The 18,550-nt window shown below is 65.2% G+C and overlaps 4 protein-coding genes across 4 annotated transcripts in view; 3 read left to right on the top strand and 1 right to left on the bottom strand.

Annotated features, from left to right (window-relative positions):
* Positions 1-1,925, top strand: part of TTLL10 (tubulin tyrosine ligase like 10) — a 10,777-nt gene extending 8,852 nt beyond the window's left edge. The window contains exons 12-15 of the mRNA XM_037810598.1: positions 198-345; positions 1,047-1,201; positions 1,334-1,461; positions 1,665-1,925. Coding sequence (XP_037666526.1) covers positions 198-345; positions 1,047-1,201; positions 1,334-1,461; positions 1,665-1,925 — 692 coding nt within the window. The remainder of the gene's footprint in view (positions 1-197; positions 346-1,046; positions 1,202-1,333; positions 1,462-1,664) is intronic.
* Positions 1,926-4,855: 2,930 nt separating this feature from the next.
* Positions 4,856-15,412, bottom strand: SDF4 (stromal cell derived factor 4). The gene is made up of 6 exons (XM_037828741.1): positions 15,107-15,412; positions 12,290-12,677; positions 11,265-11,401; positions 10,310-10,423; positions 5,467-5,801; positions 4,856-5,182 (listed from the first exon to the last, which is right to left on the bottom strand). Exons 2-6 carry the CDS (start codon positions 12,571-12,573, stop codon positions 5,006-5,008), a joined length of 1,047 nt encoding a protein of 348 aa, XP_037684669.1. The 5' UTR covers positions 12,574-12,677; positions 15,107-15,412; the 3' UTR covers positions 4,856-5,005.
* On the top strand, positions 12,572-15,321 carry LOC119514862 (translation initiation factor IF-2-like). The gene is made up of 5 exons (XM_037810583.1): positions 12,572-12,731; positions 12,852-13,051; positions 13,469-13,604; positions 14,371-14,511; positions 14,789-15,321. The coding sequence occupies exons 1-5, from the start codon at positions 12,572-12,574 to the stop codon at positions 15,319-15,321; spliced, it is 1,170 nt and encodes a 389-aa protein (XP_037666511.1).
* Positions 15,367-17,539, top strand: B3GALT6 (beta-1,3-galactosyltransferase 6). Its single transcript, XM_037828746.1, is given in 2 exon segments — positions 15,367-15,861; positions 15,863-17,539. Coding segments are annotated over 2 exon segments (981 nt in total). The 5' UTR covers positions 15,367-15,618; the 3' UTR covers positions 16,601-17,539.
* The last annotated feature ends 1,011 nt before the right edge of the window (positions 17,540-18,550 follow it).

Below are 18,550 nucleotides of genomic sequence, written 5' to 3'. Positions count from 1 at the left end.
GCCTGTTTTACCTGGGGCACAGCCCGTCAGCCCCCCGCTCTGGACGTCCCCACCTCAGGCGCGGCCCAGCCAGCAGCTGTCACCAGCTAAGACCCCTCCAGCCCGGGGCAGTCCCCAGCCTGGCCACGGGGCTGCTCCACACGGGCCGCTCCTTCCTGGCGCCTCCTCTTGTGCCTCACCCCCCCCCCCCCCCACAGCTCCGCTGCACCCAGGACGTGGGGAGATGGAGGCAGCATGTGTGGCCAGGGGCACCCCTCGCCGGCCTCTGGGGATCCAGAGCATGTTTGTCGGCCGGGAGACCAGAACTAACACAAATTCATGGAGCACAGCCACAACTGTGAGCAGGTGTGTGAGTGTGTACAGGTGTGGAAGCATGTGCAGGTGTGTGTGGGGTGTGTGCAGGTGTGGGAGCATGTGCAGGTGTGGGTGTGTGTGTACAGGTGTGGGAGCATGTGCAGGTGTGTGTGTGGGGTGTGCAGGTGTGTGTGGGGTGTGTGCAGGTGTGGGAGCATGTGCAGGTGTGTGTGTGGGGTGTGCAGGTGTGTGTGGGGTGTGTGCAGGTGTGGGAGCTTGTGCAGGTGTGTGTGGGGTGTGTGCAGGTGTGGGAGCTTGTGCAGGTGTGTGGGGGTGTGTGCAGGTGTGGGAGCTTGTGCAGGTGTGTGGGGGGTGTGTGCAGGTGTGGGAGCACGTGCAAGAGCATGGAAGCACTGTAGGCACGTGTGAGCGTGCGAGTGTGTGGGCGTGGGAGCACCTGGTGCACCGAGCATGGCAGGAAAGCATGTGCTGCCTAATTCGGCACCCGTCCTGTCTTCTGGTGTGACACATGCCTGAAAGCACGTGTGTGCTGAGTGAAGGTGTGTGTGCCTTCGAGTCGCTGTGTCCCACGTGCCAGGATGTGTGCTCACATGTGTGGCCACTCCTGTGAACACCGTGGCAGGTATTTTGGGGGGGCCGGCCCCCAGTTCTGCACAGCCCTGCCCCGTGTGCCATCGGCCCCAGCCATCCCCTCCCTGCCCAGGTGATGGGCTCCCCCCATCCCACCCCAGCAAGCTGAAGCCAAAACAGCCGCAGGAGCAGCCACCGCCTGTGCAGACGGGAGAGGACATCCGCTGGGGTGTGATGGGGGAGGACAAGTGCACAGACTCGCAGTGCACACACGTACAGGTGGTGGCACCCATGCACGCACCTGTGCACAGTGAACGTGGGCGTGTGTGCATACACGGTTTTCCTACTCAACCTGTTTCCGACCCCACCGGCCAGCCTGGGGCGGGAGCTGGGGCCGTGGGCAGGTCTGCAAGGAGCTTTCACCGGAGCTCTCCCTGCGCCTTTTAAGCTGTGGCCGAGAAACGGGAATATCTACCCAGATCAACTGTCGGAGTCGGGAGTCTGGAGTCGAGTCGGGAGCTGCACTGGGCCGGGCAGCAGGGAAGGGAGGGTGGAGATGGCACCCAGCTCCCCCGGGTGGGAATCCCCCTCCCGGCTGAGGGCAGGAACAGGAAGTGATGCTCCAGCCTCCCGCACCGCGGCCCCTGCGGGAAACTCCAGCGCCGCCCCTGTTCCCCTCCCCGGGGGCGGCCTGGGCCTCGGTGACCACGCAGGGTCCGACCGTGCTGGGCCGTGCGGGGTTGCGGGGTCCGCCCACCCAGGGGACCCACAGGCTTTAGGGGCAGGAGGAGCCCCCAGGGCACCCGCCCGGCCCCATCAGGGAGGCCAACAGCACCAACAACGCAGGCGGGGGGCATGCGGGGCCAGGGGTCCTGGACGCAGCCACCTGTTGCAGCCCCCTGCTCCCTGCCTCGCAGCTCCCCTCAGTCCACCCCACACCTGCCCCCGCCGTCCATCTCCCCAGGAACAACCACGGCGTCTGCGACCCCTCCTCGGCCACGGGCCAAGCTCCGGTCGACGGCTCCTCCAAGGGCTCCTGAGGGATGCGGGAGAAGCCCGGGCCCTGGGAGGTGATGGGGTCCCTGCAGTCCCCAGGACGGAGAACAGGGGGGAGCTGGTGGGCTGTGGGCCCAGGGACCCCAAAGCATGTTGTAGGATAATGTCCTCCCCACTCGGGAAGGGGTGGCCTCACACATGCACACGTGTGTGCACACGGTGGCTGGGGAACTTGCACACACGCCAATCTCTGATTTGAAGAGGACTTTCTTCAGCCTGCTGTTCCTTTATTTGGGAACCAGACACACGGGGAAAAGACACCCCCCATCCTCTGTGCACACACACTGCTGGGGGCATGTGCACTCCGTGGGGTCCGCGGGGCGATGGCCTGGTGGTTCGGCTCGGGGAAACTGAGAACCTCACTCAAATGGGCAGCCTGAGGGCCAGAGCCCCAAGAGTCCACCCAGCCGGGGCTGCCTGTGAGGACCGAGAGGGCCAGGGTGGTCACCTGAGGCCAGCCCGACCCCCGGGCAGCACCCCACCCGCAGCACCCCGCAGGTGCACGACTGCCTGGCAGCATGCGCTATCAGCGTAACAGCTTTTGTGCATCTAAGGACGTTGTCAGGAAAGTGGAAGATGTCCTACGCAATGGGAGAATTTGGAAACCACGTATCCGTAAGGGTGTAATGTCCAGGACGTATAAAGAGCTCCTACAACTCAACAAGTCACGTAACCCAATTAAAATGGGCCAAGGGTTTAAATAGATGTTTCTCCAAAAATACTCACATGGCCAATAAGTATTAAAAAAGTATATTAATTTCTTTAGTTAGCCATTAAAGAAATACAAATTAAAACGAGATACTAGATAATAGCCGCTAGCATGGCTATTGTTAAAAAGACTGAAAATGAGTGTTGGTGAGGACGTGGCACGGGAGCCTTGTGGACTGCCGTGCAGGAGAACAGCACAGCCGCCTGGAAGCCACGTGACGGTGCCCAGCAGCTCACAGAACTACCGCACGACCCGGCAAGTCCACTCCCAGGCGGGCACCTGAGGGAACTGAAAGCAGGGACTCAGACGGACCTTTGCACACCGATGCCCACAGCAGCACTGTTCACAATCCCCGAGAGCTGGACACACCCATGTGCCCATCAGCAGATGAACGACAGACGCATCCACGCTGCGGGGAAGACGGCCCAGCCAAAAAGAGAAGCGAAGGCTGGTCCACGGCCAAACCTTGGAGACGTCGTGCCAAGTGGGGTAAGCCAGACATGGAGGACAGGTATGCTACGATTTCCCTAGTATGAATATCCATAAGCAAATTCATAGAAATAACAGAGCCATGGCCACCGGCGGTGACACGAGGGACAGGGAGTTACCACGGGGTCTGCCTTCGGTTGGGGTGATGAGAGGCTGGGAGTAGGTGGTGGTGGGAGTTAGTCTTGTTGATGTACTTTATGTCCAAGAGCTGCCCATTTAAGATGGCTAAAATGATTTCTGTTATGGGTGTTTTGCCACAACTAAAAATTTTGAAACTGAAAAGACTGCCTGGTGGCCAACAGGACACCCTGTGTCCCCATGTCCCTGGGTAGCCAGGCCCTGAGGGGGCAATGGGGCAGGGAAGGAGGCAGGCCAGGGGCTGCGGAGAAGGGGGGCAGGGCACCAGACCCCAGGGTGAAGCCAAGCAGGGACCGTCCCAGGGCACCCGTCAGCACCCACAGCCTGGTGAAGGGATGGGGCCCTGCACCGAGCACTTTTATTTAGAAAAACAAGTTGTTGGTTTCAAGAGAATGGGAAGGCGTAGGATTTGGGGAAGCGTTTTCCCTCCTGCTTTCAGGACGAGAATAAACCCACCAGGGCCAGCCTCAGTGTGGGGCGAACAGCCGGGGGCCTGCGGCCCTCTGTCCCCACCCGGCCACCAGGGGCCCAGCAAGGAGGGGAGGAGAGGCCGGGCGGGGCGTGCTCAGGCAGCCGGAGCCAGGGGACCCCCCCTTCCCAGGAACCCGCCACCCCCATCAGAGCACCACCCCAAACTCCTCCCAGAGGCCCCCCAGCCTCGGGGTTCCAGGCTCCTGGGTTTAACCTCCAGCCCGACCCCAAACTGCAGACCGGCTGCCACAGACACCACACGGCCCCTGGGCGGCCCCCAGGGCGGCTCACTCACTGGGCTCTGCACCCCCCACCCCAGCTGCTTGGCCCCAGCTCTGAAGGAGCACTCCCCTCTCCCCTGACAGTCTGCCCCTCACCAGACCCCACCTTGTCCCCGGGGCTGACCTCGGGCTCCCCCTCGGGCTCCCCTTCTGCAGGCCTGGGCCGGACAGGTGGCTTCGTGGGGGCGGAGCCTGGGGGAGCAGGTGCCGGTGCTGGGCGTGGCCTCCCCAGACGGCTGTGCCTGACCCCCGTCGGCTGCCCGCACATGCGGGGGCTGCTGTGCGGGAACGAGGGAGCCAACCACTCTGAGGCCTGGAAAAGGGCAGGGGCTCCGAGACAAAGGAGGCTCAGACGCTGCTCACCAAAACGCGAGGCCTGTGTTTCAACCAAACCGCTGCAGCCCATCGCAGCTCCAGGGGAAGCTGGCCACGCGCCTCCAGCGCCCATTGGTTTTTTCACCGAGGGTGAAGCTCGGAGAAAAAGGCAACTACGGCTCAGGGTGAAGGGTGCTTTCTGCTCCCCACAAGCCTCGGCCTTTCCCTCAGAGGCAGCGCCGTGGCCGGGTGGGGGGGACATGCGCTCCTGGGCCCCACAGACCCCCACCTGCTACCCCCCAAGGCCGCAGGCCTGCAGGCGGCGCCTCCCCCTGGGCTTCCGTTCTCCTCTTGGCTAAATCCACCTGCTTCTCCGCCGTCTACCTGTGAGGGAAGGGCAGGCTGTGTTCCCTCGGGAAGGGGTGCCACCCTGGGAGGGCCTCCAGGGACAGGCAGCCGAGTCGCAGGGACGGCAGGGCCAGCGGGCGCCCGCCCCGGAAGAGATGCCGCCTGTCAAAACAAATCTTTAATAAACCCGGCCCGGGTGGGAGGGACAGGAGGGCTCCGGAAGGTGCTACTGCCCGCAGTCCGTGGGAGCCTGGCCCGGGCGCTCCCCTCGCGGGTGCTGGAGCTGCCGGGCGGGCCGAGCCGGGGCGGGGGCTCAGAACTCCTCGTGCACGCTGCGGGCGTAGTCCACCAGTTTGCTGCCTGTGAAGAACTCGCTGTACTTGAGCACCTCCTCGGGCTCCAGGTGCTGGTTCTGGTTCTCGTCGGCGATGGCGATCATCTGCTTGGCCTCGCTGAGGGCGCTGAACTCGTTCATGGGGTCCATGTAGCCCTGAGGGGCGGGCAGCGGCGGTCAGGGGCAAAGGGTCCTACGGGACCTGTGTCCTCACTCGGACCCTGTGGCCCCCGGGACGACCTGTGACCCACGTGACCCCCCCATGGCCCCCGGGAAGACCTGTGACCCATGTGACCCCCAGGACGACCTGTGAACCACGTGACCCCTACGGTCCCCGGGACGACCCATGGCCACATGACACCAGGGATGACCTGTGACCCCCCACGACCCCCGGACGACCTGCGAACCATGTGACCCCTACCACGTGACCCCGCGCCCACCTCCAGCTCCTCCATGGTCACGATCCCGTCGTGGTTGGTGTCGATCAGCTCCTCGAACTCCTTCCTCCGGTCCCTCACCCAGCTGTCGTCCATGTCCCGGCCCTGCTGGTTCTCCACCGTGCCCGCGGGCAGCGAGACGAACTCGGACAGCGAGAGCCGCTGGTCGCCGTCCTGGTCCAGGTCGCGGACGATCTCGCGGACCATGAACTGCAGCATGCCGCGGCTGTGCTCCGGGTGCAGGAAGGAGAGAAACTCCTCCTCAGTGAGCAGCAGGTCGGCCGGCGGGCTGTCCGCCTGGTACCAGCGGTCCCGGAGGTTCTCGAGGACTTCCTGCGCTGAGAGGGGCCGCCCGTGAGCCGCCCGGGGCTGGGCGCGGGGGGCAGGGCCTGGACCCCCGCCTTGCAGGGTGGACCCACCCTCCCGAGAGCGACCCTCAGCAGAGACACAAGCGGCCAATACGGACAGGATGGAGGCTCGGCGTCTTTAGCCATCGAAGGAATGCAAATTAGAACCACCGTGTGCACCAACTATTCCTAAAAAAACTAAAAATGACAAAAGGGGGCGAGGATGGGAGCCATCGGAAACCTGTGCGCTGCTGGTGGGACGAAATGGGGGCAGCCACGGTGGAAGCAGTGTGGCCCTTCCCAGGGTCAGACGTGGACGCTCCACCCGGCCCGGCGATCCCGCTCCTGGGTGTGGACAGCAAACGACGGAAGCAGGGACGTGGCAGCGTCCACTGGACCCACCGGTGTCCGCAGCGGCAGGCCTCCGACAGCCAAACCGTGGCAGCACCCACGTGCCCACCACGAGGCGCAGTGAGGTCCCCACACGCGACGGCACGGAAATGAGCCAGAGGATGACGGGGCGCAGGGGCGGCAGTGGGGTGGGGGCCTGCGCTCCCCGCGGGGGTTTCTGCCCAGGGACGGAAGGGTGTTTGGTGGACGCCACCACACTGCATTCTGGGAGAGGCTGGAGAGAACGTTACGTTGTATCTTTCTCACCACGACAAAAACAAAAACAAGAGTGCAGCTGCTCAATGTGGCTTGTGACGGGAGTGGCACCCGCCTAACGCCTGCCGCTCCCGGGAGGCCCGTTCCCTCGCCCGACGCCTCACTGGGGCCGCTCACGCTGACCAGCTCCCGAGGGTCCCTCCCGGGCAGCCCTGGGTCCCGGGCCAGCCGTCCTCCCCACGTGTGTCCCCACCACGTCCACGCCCGCCCCCACCAAGGCCCCTCGCCCCGTTCTGGTGACATGCACCCTCCAGAAGAGGCTTTGCAGGCGTATGTGGGGCCGCCGGGCCCGGGCCCCCTCTGCACAGACCTCGCCCCAGAACTCCCAGTGTGCAGCCTGGAGCCTTGGGGGTCCCCTCCTTGTCCACAGCTCCCACACCCTCGAGAGGCCAAGCCCCTTCCTCTGGCCTGCCTCGCCCTCCTTTCCCCTGCTCCTTCCGGAAGCAAGAGCAGGACACCAGCCCTCATCTCCCGAGCCCGTCTCTCCTGGGACCCTGCACCCTGGCCCGGAGCCCCTCGGGACGCACACGTCACGGGCCGGCCGGGGGCCTGCGCTGCCCCCCACTCCCACTGCCTGTTCGTTCTCGTAGAAGTGGAAACTGCCGCGCAGGCTGACTCACACCAGAACCGCCCATGGGAACAGAGGCGCTCGCTCTGCTCCTTTCAATTTCTTTCACGTGAAAAGCACTTCGGGGAGCACAGCGTTCTACGGGAAAACCCAGTTTCCACATCTGACTCAGACCGAGGGTAAACAAGGCTTCCTGGACTCTTCCTTCCGCCCCGCGGTGGGAGAGGGCGTTGAGCAGGCGGAAACGGGCACCCCCCACCCAGCCTGGAGCCTCAGGGTGGGGGCTCCAGCGCCAAGGAGCATCCCCTCAAGCAACAGCCCCAGCGGGCACACAGCAGGGCCGTCCCCAACCACCCGGTCAGAAAAACCTTCTCAGCGACAGACTCGTCTACAGACGAAGAGGGTGAGTCTGGCGTTGCGCGTGGCAGAAAGCTGACCTCCACGGCAGTGCCAGGGGCACGTGGTGACGGCCCTCCCCACCGCAACGCGCCCGCCGGCCTTGCCTGGAGAAATGGCTCACAAGGTGCGCTCACCTGGACCTCAGGTGGACCCAAATCCAGGAGAAGAACGGGCTCCAGAGACAGACCCCAAGGGGGAGAGAGGGGTGAGGCGGCCGGGAGCCACCAGGTGCTGGAGGACAGGGAAGGGGCTCCCCAGAGCAGGGGCCTCCAGAGCCTTGGGGGGATGGCCTGTTGCTGGTGCCAACGCGCTGGGACAGCTGCAGGGAACGCCAACCTGACGCACCAGGGTCCAGGTGGGTGCAGGGAGCAGGGACCAGGATGGACGCTCAGCATGGGGGCCGCCGCAGACACAGGGTGTCGGGGGACGGCAGGCGTCCACGGGGAGGGGGCCGAGTGCAAGGACCACCTGTCCACCCGGCCCCCGGCCGGCTAGCGCCCCAGGCCTCCCAGACCCCGCAGCCCCTTCGACACGGGCACTGTGCTGACCCCCAGACCAGAAACAAAACAAGGAACTTCTGGAATTAAAAGGGCATGAGTGTCAAGACAGAAGAGCAGACGACACACAGCTGGACGGAAAGCAGGTGAAGCAGAGGCACCCGGGGTGAAAACTGCCCAGAATGGGGGGGTCCTACAAAACAGGAGGGGCCCTGAGGAAGGCGAGGGGCTCCACAGGCCGCACAGCCGTCGGCACCCCCACAAGCAGCAGACCCCAACTCGGCGTCCGGGGGCTGCGCTCCCTCTGGAGGCCTCTCCCGGTCCTCGCGGGCCCCGGCTGGCGGCACGGCTCAGTCTCGGCCTCCGTGTCACGTGGTCCTCTCCCCGTGTCTGCCTGTCGTGCCCAAGTCCCACCTTACAAGGACAGTGGGCATGTGGGGTCAGCGGTGTCCCCTACTCCAGCGTGACCTCATCTCAGCTGCTTCCGTCCCAAGGGCCCGAGTTGCAGGTGGGGTCACGTCCCGAGTAGCAGGAGGCGGCTGGGGGCCTCTGTGCCTGGGACTCACGGCCTGTGCCCACCAAGGGAAGGGGCAGTGCGGGTGCCCTGCAGGCCAGGAGAGCAGGGACACTGGCGAGCAGGGCAGAGGACAGCGCACAGCCACATCTTTGTTTTCTGAAAAAAGCCAAGGATCTCGATGGAACAGCCTTTGGACCCCAAGGTACCACAGGAGCAGGCGAGGGGAGACGGGCTTTCCTGGGGCCGGAGGGGAGGACCCGGCCCGAGCTTCCAAGCCTGGTGGGGCCACGTGCCCAGCACCGACATGGGGGTTGGGGGCTGTGGCACTGGACAAGGAGACGTGTGAGGACCGGGAGGGAGGGCGCGGCGGACGGAAGGCAGGGCTGCAGGCCCGCCGTGGGCCCTCCTCAGGCAGCTCGCAAAGAAAGGGCTTTGGGGAGGGGTGGCAGGGAGAAGAGGGCTCCCATTGGGGCTGGTGGCGCCGCAGGGCTCACTCACGCCCTAGAACAGCCCTGGTCAGAGCGAGGGGGAGGTGGGTGGGTTTGGAAAAGAAACTGTCCCTTGTACAACCTGACCTGGCGGCTGAGATCTCTGCCTCGGGCTCTCGAGGTGCCTGGCTCCCAGCCACGCCCTACAAAGCCCCGACCCCCGGGAGGCTGTGGATCGGCCCCAGAACCGACCCGGGGGCCTGGGGGTCCCAAGGACGCACTCGTGTCGCTCTTACATAGATGCACAGCCTCGTGTGTCAGATGTAAGGGGAACGCAACAGCTCTGACAGGAACCTTGGCAACGTGGGAAGGAGAAGAGCTCACTCTCGAGACAGGCCCCTGCAGCCTGCGCCTGGCGGACCCCACCCGTCTCCTGCCCTTCTTTGCAGCCTCGCAGGTCCCTGAGTACCACCCTGGCCCCTCTCTCTGCGTTTAGACGCCCCCATCAGCGCACTGACCCCAAGGGCTGAGGGGTCCCTGCTGGGTGCACCTGCTCTTGGGACCTCCCACCTCCTCTTCCCCGGGAGGCCGAGCCCCCCCAGGTCAGCCCCCCACACCCTCCCTGCAGAGCCCCCACGTGAACGTGCACAGCTGCCCACCGCCCTCACCCGGGGCGAGGCCTCCTCTCTGACCGCAGCCACTGCACCCCGAGCCCCTCACTCGTCTCCACAGCCTTGCGGCTCCTTGAGGGGAGTGGGAGACTAACGAGACATGGCACACGTGGCCTCCGGACACGGTGCTGGCCTGGCAGGATGGGCACAGAGGCCCCCACCTGCCCTCAGGGCCTGACCCTCCACAGCTGCCCCCACTCCGCACACCAAGTGGCCATCTCTCCCACACTCTCGCCCTCGAGGCCAGCCCCGAGCTGCCCTTTACCACGCTCCCAAGTCACGGGCACACACCCCAAGACATGGACACACACCCCAAAATGTGAGCACGTACCTCAGCACATGGCACACACCCCGATGCTACGTGGGCACGTACCCCAAAACATGAGCACATACCTCAACATGTGGGCAGACACCCCTACACCAGCAGGCATGCACCCCAAAAGATGAGCACACACTCTAAGATGCAGACATGCACCCCAAAATGCAGACACACACCCCAAAACAAAAACATGCACCCCAAGACATGAAATGCACCCCGAGATGCAGGCACATACCCCAACAGGCAGGCATGCACCCCGACACACGGGCACGTGCCCCAAGACACCCCCATACTCTGGACGCTCATCACAGGCAGCTCTGGCCTCCCCAGCAGTGGTGCCTCCACTGAGCCCGGGTCCGTGCGACCCCTGAACCCCGACCCCACACCGTGAGTCTGGGTGAACCCGAGTTGACCAGAAGCCCTGAAATACTCACTTTCCTCGTCAATCTTCAGCTCCTCGTTGTTCTTTATCTTCTCAGCAACTTCCCTCTCGTCGTGGCCTTTGCTAGCCAGAAACTTAACCTTGTACTCGTCCCACGACACGCGGCCTGAGGGGGCAGGGGCCGCACGTGAGGCCCCGCGTTTCCCTCGCACGGGGGACGCTGTCGCCACCGCCACCACAGTCGCGACCCCCCAACCCTGCTCTGCGCCCCGGAAGGGGGACGGCCCCTGCCCCCGATGACCCAAGTCGGGGGCCGCTGGTCTGGGCTCACACAGTCGGTGACCCGGCCACCCTCCAGGCAGGGCGGCCCCCCAAGTTAGGACAGAGACGGACAGACGTGGCGGGCCCTGGGGAAGGTAGAGGAGACGAGAGGGCGCGACGCGTCACCCCTGCTGCCGGCCATGTGGAGGGGACAGAACCCTGCGCCCACGGCCCCCAGCAAACGGGGCTGCGTCCACGAAGGTCTCAAGGAAGGGCCCCGGGGTGAGGTGGGAGGGAACAGGGCAGAGGGTCCGAGGGGCACTGGGCAGCTCCGGGGTGGCGGGTGGGGGGGGCCGGGGCATGAGGGGCTGGGGGAGAGGGCAGGAGAGGCGGCCCTGGGGAGTGGGGAGTCCATCCGCCCCGGGGCGGGGGAGGAAACAGATACAGCCCAGCCCTCGGCCCCCACCCGGGGCTCCACGCCAGCCCCTGCTCACAGGTCCCCAGGCCCACCGCACCCGCCAGCCGCCGCCTCCTGCTCGCTCCGTCCCCACGGCCCCCGGGCCCCGCCCCGAGCCCCCACCGCCACACCCAGAGCACCCCCAGAGCGAGGGGCTGTGGCTTCAGGCGGTCGCTCAAGGGAAAGCAGCCCCAGGCGCCAGCGTCAGGCAGGACGAGGGCCCCGTGTCCACGCCCGCCCCCCGCTTCTGCCCCATGGCCTCGGACGGGCAGCCCGGGCCCGCGCCCACCGTCGCCATCGGGGTCCACGGAGCGGAAGTGCAGCTTGTTCTCCTTCACGGCCTCCTGGAAGTGCTCGGCTGTCTTCTCCATGATCCACCGCTGCATCTCCTTGGCGCTGATCTTCCGGTCCACGTTGACGTCCACCCTGTGGGCAGCAGGGGTGGGGGTCAGAGGCCTCCGGTTGGTGGGGCCCAACACCCCATCTCAGCAACACACTAGCCGCAGCACGGGGAGCACGGGGGACCTGGGGCACCTGCCCCAACTCACCACGGAGAAGATGAATGTGGCACCCCCAGCCGCCCTTCCACCAACTACAGCCCTTGACGGCCAGGGTGGCACAGAGAAGCGCCCCCCAAACCCGCTTCCAAGAACCGGGAGCAAGACGGCCAAGGGGCGTGAGGGGACAGGGAGGGGGCAAGAGTGGGCTCGAGGCCACGGCCTGGGGTGTGGGACCAGGCAAGGGCTCACTGGGTACAGCTGGGGCTGTGACTCCCGACACACGGACAAGAAGGAAAGAACAGCGGGTTGACAAGCCGCAGCACAAGGTGAGATACATGTTTACGTTCGTTCTTTAACTCTGCGCCACAGCAGCTCCACACTCTATGCCAAGGAAGGAGCCCCAGCCGTCGCCAGCGGAGAAACCCAACCTGCCCCCATCTCTTCTCCTCCCCTGCACACCCAAAGTGCCCGGCTGCAAACGGCTGAGGCCTCACACTCCACGGCCCCAACTAAGGGCAGCTGTGACAATGCCCATCCTGAAACCGTCCAGAACCATCATCCAACCTGCCCGCAGTGGACGCTGAGCATGCAAGCCCTTGGAAGTGGGGGACAGCCAGTGCCTATCTGAGCCCACCCCTCCCCGGGTGCCCTGCCAGCTCCTAGGCTCAGAAACACCAGATGTGGCGGCAGGACCACGTTCCGAGGCAGGACCCAGGATCTGGGCTTCACCACTGCCTGTCCACCCCCACCGGGCACCCCCACGGGCCCCCACTCCCACCCGGGTAGCGTGCAGCAGCAGAGCTGGGCTCCCTACTTGGAGAAGATGACCATCAGCCTCCTCCTGCTGCTGCGCGGCTCAGCGTCCTCCTCGAAGGCGGCTGAGTCCTTGCCCAGGAAGACCTCCTGGTGGAAGTCCTTGTTGAGGTGCCCGTCCGCCTCGAGCCTCACCCCGTTCAGGTGGTCTGGGGGCCGCAGCTCACGCTCCCCCCTGTGGGCCGAGTGGTTGGCGGGACGTGCCGCGGCGTCCACCAGCAGGAGGGCGCCCAGCAGGCACAGGCGGCGGGGGGCCAGGCTGCAGGGGGCTGCCTGCCGGGCCATGGCCACGTCCAGGGTCCAAAGGCAGGCGGTGGGAGGCTGGGGGCGGCGTGCGCCTTCCAAGCCCCGGCACCTCCCAAGGCTCAGGGCAGACAACAGCTGGGGGCCTGCAAGGAAGGCAGGACGGTCACCACCAGGCCTCGGCCAGCACCTCAGCCAAGGTACGTCAGCCTCTGGCGCGTGTGTCCCAGACGCGAGGCCCAGCCTCTCCAGAGCCGTCTCCTTTCTCAAGCGCTCGGTGTCCATCTCCCGTCTGCTCGGACATGCGGCCTCCCTCCCAGGGGCTGCCCAGCCTCCTGGCCCCATGGACCCTGACGTGTGCACTGTGACTCCTGGGCCTCGACTTCTCACCCAAGAACAGGAACCAACCCCCCCCCCCCACCATGGGGCCTCCCCTGGGGACACCGATGGCCCCAGTGCAAAGCACCCCAGGGTCCCCCACCCCCTGACGTCCCTGCTCTGTGTCCATTGCGATGGCCCTGTACGCTCACCAAGGCCAGGACCCCCAGGAATCCAGGAAGCCTGTCTATCTCCTGGGTGGGCCAGGCCTGGTGGGGAGAGGGGCTCAGGGAGGCCCAGAATGGCCAGGGGGCTTTGCAAATGCCCAGGATGGGATGAGGCGGTCTCCAGGATGCTTTGGAGGGTGGGCTTGGGACACCCAGTGGGGAGGGGGCCTCACACGCCGCCTGTGCACGTCTCTACCTCAGGGACCCCAGACCCACAACAGCAGCCAAGTTGCTGGGCCCGTCCCCAACCTCCGCCCACACCACTCCTTCCACCCTGGGCTCTGCCTTCTCTCGTCCCAGATGGTCCCCATACCCCCATCCCACCCCTGCTGCCAGCTCCTTGGGCCCCGCCTGGGCCTTCTCCCCCAGCCCAGGCCTCTCCGGGGCTCCAGCTCACTGCCCAGTCCTTGATCCGAGAGTTGAACCTCATGCGCCCCAGGGGAGCTCTGCTGACCCCCCCACTCCAACCTGTCCCCCACGGCAAACGCCTGCCAGCCCTCCAGATGCAGCTGGAACCGCCCCGGGGCGGTCTCTACAACGCGGAAAAACAGGCCAGGACCCCTGCGACTCTGGCTCCACGCCCCTATGCATCTCACACAGCCTCTAACAGGCGCTGGACAAACAGTTCTGCCCTAGCCCAATGTGCAGCTCCTGGAAAACATCCCTGTTCTGCAAAAGTGCACATAAACTTCAGCTGAGAGTAGATGACTCAAAACCCCGTCCACGACCAAGGCATGAGCGTGGGGGGGCCTCATATGGGAGGTCAGAGCAGCAGCTGCGGTGGGCTGCAGGGCAGGGCCGGGCACACAGAAGCGGGACACGGAGCCAGAGGGGCTGCCGTCCAGGTGGCACGGGTGGGGGTGCCACCTGCCACCCGCGAGGGCAGCTCAAGGGAAGTCCCACGTGCAGGTGGTCGCGTTTAACTTGACGCTGCAGCTGGACGGGCTCCTCGCACAGCAGCGGCTGACTGAGCGAAGGTTTCTTTCCTTCCTGCTGAGGGTGTAACTCTCCCCCTGTAGGAAGCACAGTGCTGCGTGCGCATCAGACACCTTCCTCTGATTTCCACTAACCGCGGCCATAAAAACATGAGTTGGAACAGATTGTACCTCACTCCTTGAAAGAACAAAGTCGACTCTCGGTTTTCCTCGTCGTTTTGAGTTTACATGGAATTGCTCCTGACAAGAGCTTTGCGCAAAAAGTAACTCAGATAACCAAGTAAGTAACAAATAGCTAACCAGGGTGCATCGAATGAAAGGTCCTCCCCTCGGTCTCCGTTACCTGTCTCCCTCACCAGGAGTTCACCTCCCGTCCTCCCATCGCGGCTCCGTCCTGCTCACGCAGAACCGCCACCCCCGGAAGCCGGTGCCCAGCCGCAGCCGGCAAGCCCCGGTTAAGCGAATGGCCTCGAAGACACCATCCCCGATTGCCCGCTTAAGTGGAGAAAATACTTCTCAGCCGCCCTAGGCTCTCGTGCTGGGGAAACTAAGAATTCAAACTCTTTCTAACAGCTTCCTCATACGTTGTAAGGGTCCTGATCAGCGGGTCGTACCCGCTAACCTCACACTGGTCGCTCCCAAATCGTCCCCAGATTCTGATTAGGATTCGTGGTCCACGTTTTACGGAGGAGGAAACTGCGGCATGGAGAAGCTGGGCACCTTGCCCAAGGTCACCTTGCTGGAAGGCCACAGTCCGCCCCGACGCCCCGTCCTCAGGCGCTGCCAGCTCCTTGGGCCCCGCCTGGGCCTTCTCCCCTAGCCCAGGCCCGCCGAGGCCCAATCTCCCGCGGCGGCCGCAGGTGCGCAGGAGGCCGGTGGGCGGCAAGGAGGCCGCCGCCACGCAGCACGGGGCCCTCCCGAGGCCTGGAGGACGCCCCGGGGCACCGCAGGCCACAGCCCCGGCCTGCGGGAAGGCGGCCCACGCCCACCGCGGCCTCGCCGACGGGCACAGAGCGGGCGGCGCAGCGCGTCCGGCCGGCGTGGGGGACACGTGGCCCGAGGGCCCGCGGCCGCTGCCCGGAACCCCTCACTCACCGGCCTCCCGCCCCTTGCCCAAAAGCCGAAGAACGGAGCGGGGAGCCCCAGTGACGCCGCCAACAGGACGAGACTCAGGAGGCGGCCATCTTTCTTCCGGGAAGAGGCGGGCAGGCGGCACGGGGGGCGGTGCCAGCGGGCGCCGGCCTCAGCACGAAGGCGCGGACGCCGCCATCTTCCTCGCGGGCGGAAGCGATCGCGCGGCCGGCCAATGAGAAAGACGCGCGAGGCCACGTGACGGCCAGCCCCGACACGCCCGCGCCGCCGCCGCTTCTACCATCGGTCTCCCGCCTCCGAGCGCCCCCGGAGTTTGGTCTCTCGGGGCTCCCCCTGCCACGCGCGAGGAGCACGGGCCGCGGCCGCTCGCCGCCACCGCCCCGGAGGCTCGAGCCTGGGCGGCGGCTTCCGCGCGCGCCCGCGGGTGCCGGGCCGAGGCGGGCGCCCGGGAGCGCCGTGCGCACGCGCGCCACCCGGGCCCTCGGCGCCTGCGCACTCGCGCCGCCGCGGGCGCCATGAAAATGCTGCGCCGGGCGTGGCGGCCGCGGACGGCGCTCCTGGGCGGGCTGGCGCTGTGCGGCGCGGCGCTGCTCTACCTGGCGCGCTGCGGGGCCGACGGCCCGCGCCCCCCGCCCGCCGCCGCCGCCGCCCCGGGCCCCGCCGCGCGCGCGCTCCTGGCCGTGCTGGTGGCCTCGGCGCCGCGGGCGGCCGAGCGGCGCGGCGTGGTCCGCGGGACGTGGCTGGCGCCCGCGCGGCGCGGGGGCCCCGGGGGACGTGTGGGCGCGCTTCGTCGTGGGCACGGGCGGCCTGGGCGCCGAGGAGCGGCGCGCCCTGGAGCGCGAGCAGGCGCGCCACGGGGACCTGCTGCTGCTGCCCGCGCTGCGCGACTCGTACGAGAACCTGACGGCCAAGGTGCTGGCCATGCTGGCCTGGCTCGACGAGCACGTGGCCTTCGAGTTCGTGCTCAAGGCGGACGACGACACGTTCGCGCGGCTGGACGCGCTGCTGGCCGAGCTGCGCGCCCGCGACCCGCCGCGCCGCCGCCGCCTCTACTGGGGCTTCTTCTCGGGCCGCGGCCGCGTCAAGCCGGGCGGCCGCTGGCGCGAGGGCGCCTGGCAGCTGTGCGACCACTACCTGCCCTACGCGCTGGGCGGCGGCTACGTGCTCTCGGCCGACCTGGTGCACTACCTGCGCCTCAGCCGCGAGTACCTGCGAGCGTGGCACAGCGAGGACGTGTCGCTGGGCGCCTGGCTGGCGCCCGTGGACGTGCAGCGCGAGCACGACCCGCGCTTCGACACCGAGTACAAGTCTCGCGGCTGCAGCAACCAGTATCTGGTGACGCACAAGCAGAGCCTGGAGGACATGCTGGAGAAGCACCGGACGCTGGCGCGCGAGGGCCGCCTCTGCAGGGAGGAGGTGCAGCTGCGCCTCTCGTACGTCTACGACTGGTCGGCGCCGCCCTCGCAGTGCTGCCAGAGGAAGGAGGGCATCCCCTGAGCCACCGCTGGTCCGGCGCGAGGGGACAGCCCTCGGTGCCGGGGGACTGCGCATCGGCACTGGACAGTAGAGTCCCTGGATGGGGGGGGCAACGATGTCAGTGAGGGTGGTTTAGGGGCTTGTGAGTGACACACCGAGGCGGTGAAGGAGGTGCTTGGGTGGCCTCCCGCTGGCCTGGCGCCCAGAAGCTGATGGCTGCAGCCTCGGGTTCAGCTTCACCCAGCTATGTCAGCTGCCAAGCAGCACCCAGGCCCCCTGTGATTGCTGCCAGGGGCACGCACCAAGGGACAGGGTCTCGTCACCCGTCTCTTCCCGGGTCTGGGAGACCCCTGTTGGTTACCGGGCAGCACATCAAGCTCACGTAGAAACGTCCCGCCCCTGGAACTCACACTGCGTGAGCGGCAATGACGGCAGAACTCCCCCCCTGGCCGTCCCTGGGTGCCTGTCCTGTTGTCCCATCTCGGGGCAGGGAGCCGGGGACAGAGCCGGCAGCACCTGCACGGAAGGAGGCCCACGTGGGAGCCCACCTGCCGACCCCCCGTGTGCCGCAGTCGGAGCGGCCTTTGCCCCAACTGCTGTTTGGTTACCTTCTTTTACATTTCAAGTCAGTGTTACTTGTCGTGTGTAAATCCAAGATTTAATTTTGTTTCATGCTTCTTTGCTTTAATCGTATTTTAGGCTGTCTCCTTAGAGTGAATTTGTTGTGAATATAATTCAACATTTTGCCTGTGATTTATTTATATATATTGTAAATTTGTATAATTTGGGAGTGTGTGGTTCTCAGTATTTTTTTAAATTATTTTGGAAAATACTTATGTCATAACTTGGGATTTGTGGACTATTCTGTTTTTTAAATTTGAGTTGTAGACATCATGGCTGCATGTGTGTTTAAACTTGGAAGAATTTTAAAACTGTTTCTCTTTTAAGTTTACACATGAATCAGTCCCATTGTCTCTTTCTTGAAAGACTTTCCTTCCAAGGCCCCCCGTGGAGCGTGGCCTCAACCCGCTTTCAGCCGCCCAGGGGCAGGGGCTTCTCAGACACCGCTGGGGAGGGTTGACCAGGTTTCCCACGGCCGCACCGCCCTGACCTGTGGCCCCTCGCGTACCCGTTCTCAGACGCTCGGAACTTCAGTCCTTCTTTCCTCTTTCGTTTTCGTTCAATGTTGAAAGGGGACACTTTGTCTCTGCAGAAGTAAGACAAAGTGGCTCTGGAGGCCTCGCCGCGCCGCGCCCTGCATTTTTATTCTGGAGCCTTGCTTGGGGTTTGTTCCAGGTTCCTGGGCGCTGCTCTGGCCACACCCTCTGTATTTCCACTTCGGGGCAATCTTTTTTCCCCTCTGTACCAAAGACTCAAAGATGTTTGTTCAGCCGTTTCTTTACAACGCTTTCATCAGCCCGCTCGTTACCCGTCCTTTTGGGTTCTCAGGCTGGGCATGAGATTGGGTTTGGGTAATTTCTGTTTAAATATAGAAAAGTATGTTTATTAGGAGTATATCAAAGTCACTGTTATTTTTGGGTCTCCGCGCAAAGCCCTGAACCAGAAATGGGGTGTGTGTGGGGGGTGTTGATCTGCGACCTGAGCTGCCGTCTCCCATCTTTAGGTTTCAGGGCACCCGGCCAACCCCAGGGCCTGACAGCTCTGGGCAGGGGGAGAGCCAGGGGTGCCTGCCCCGCGGCCGCTGTCCGCCAGCGCTCTCCTGGAGGGGTCCGGAGTGGGTCCCACCCTAGCACCAGGCACCCCGGGACCCACCCACAGCAGGAACATCCCATGTGAGGGTGACCCGAGGAGTCAGCGGCCTCGAGGCCCCGCTCTTCAGATGAGGACAAGCGTGCTCAGCGCTCCAGGTGGCTTTTTGAGGACCAGGCGGCCGGGGGCCGGGGTTCCCCATCGCCACCCGGCTCTGCTTTCCCTGGAAAGGTGACCACCGCGGAGGAGAGGACCCACGTG

The sequence above is a fragment of the Choloepus didactylus genome, chromosome 2, assembly GCF_015220235.1.
Source record: "Choloepus didactylus isolate mChoDid1 chromosome 2, mChoDid1.pri, whole genome shotgun sequence".
Classification (NCBI taxonomy): domain Eukaryota; kingdom Metazoa; phylum Chordata; class Mammalia; order Pilosa; family Megalonychidae; genus Choloepus; species Choloepus didactylus.
This window is presented reverse-complemented; position numbering and strand designations above follow the sequence as displayed.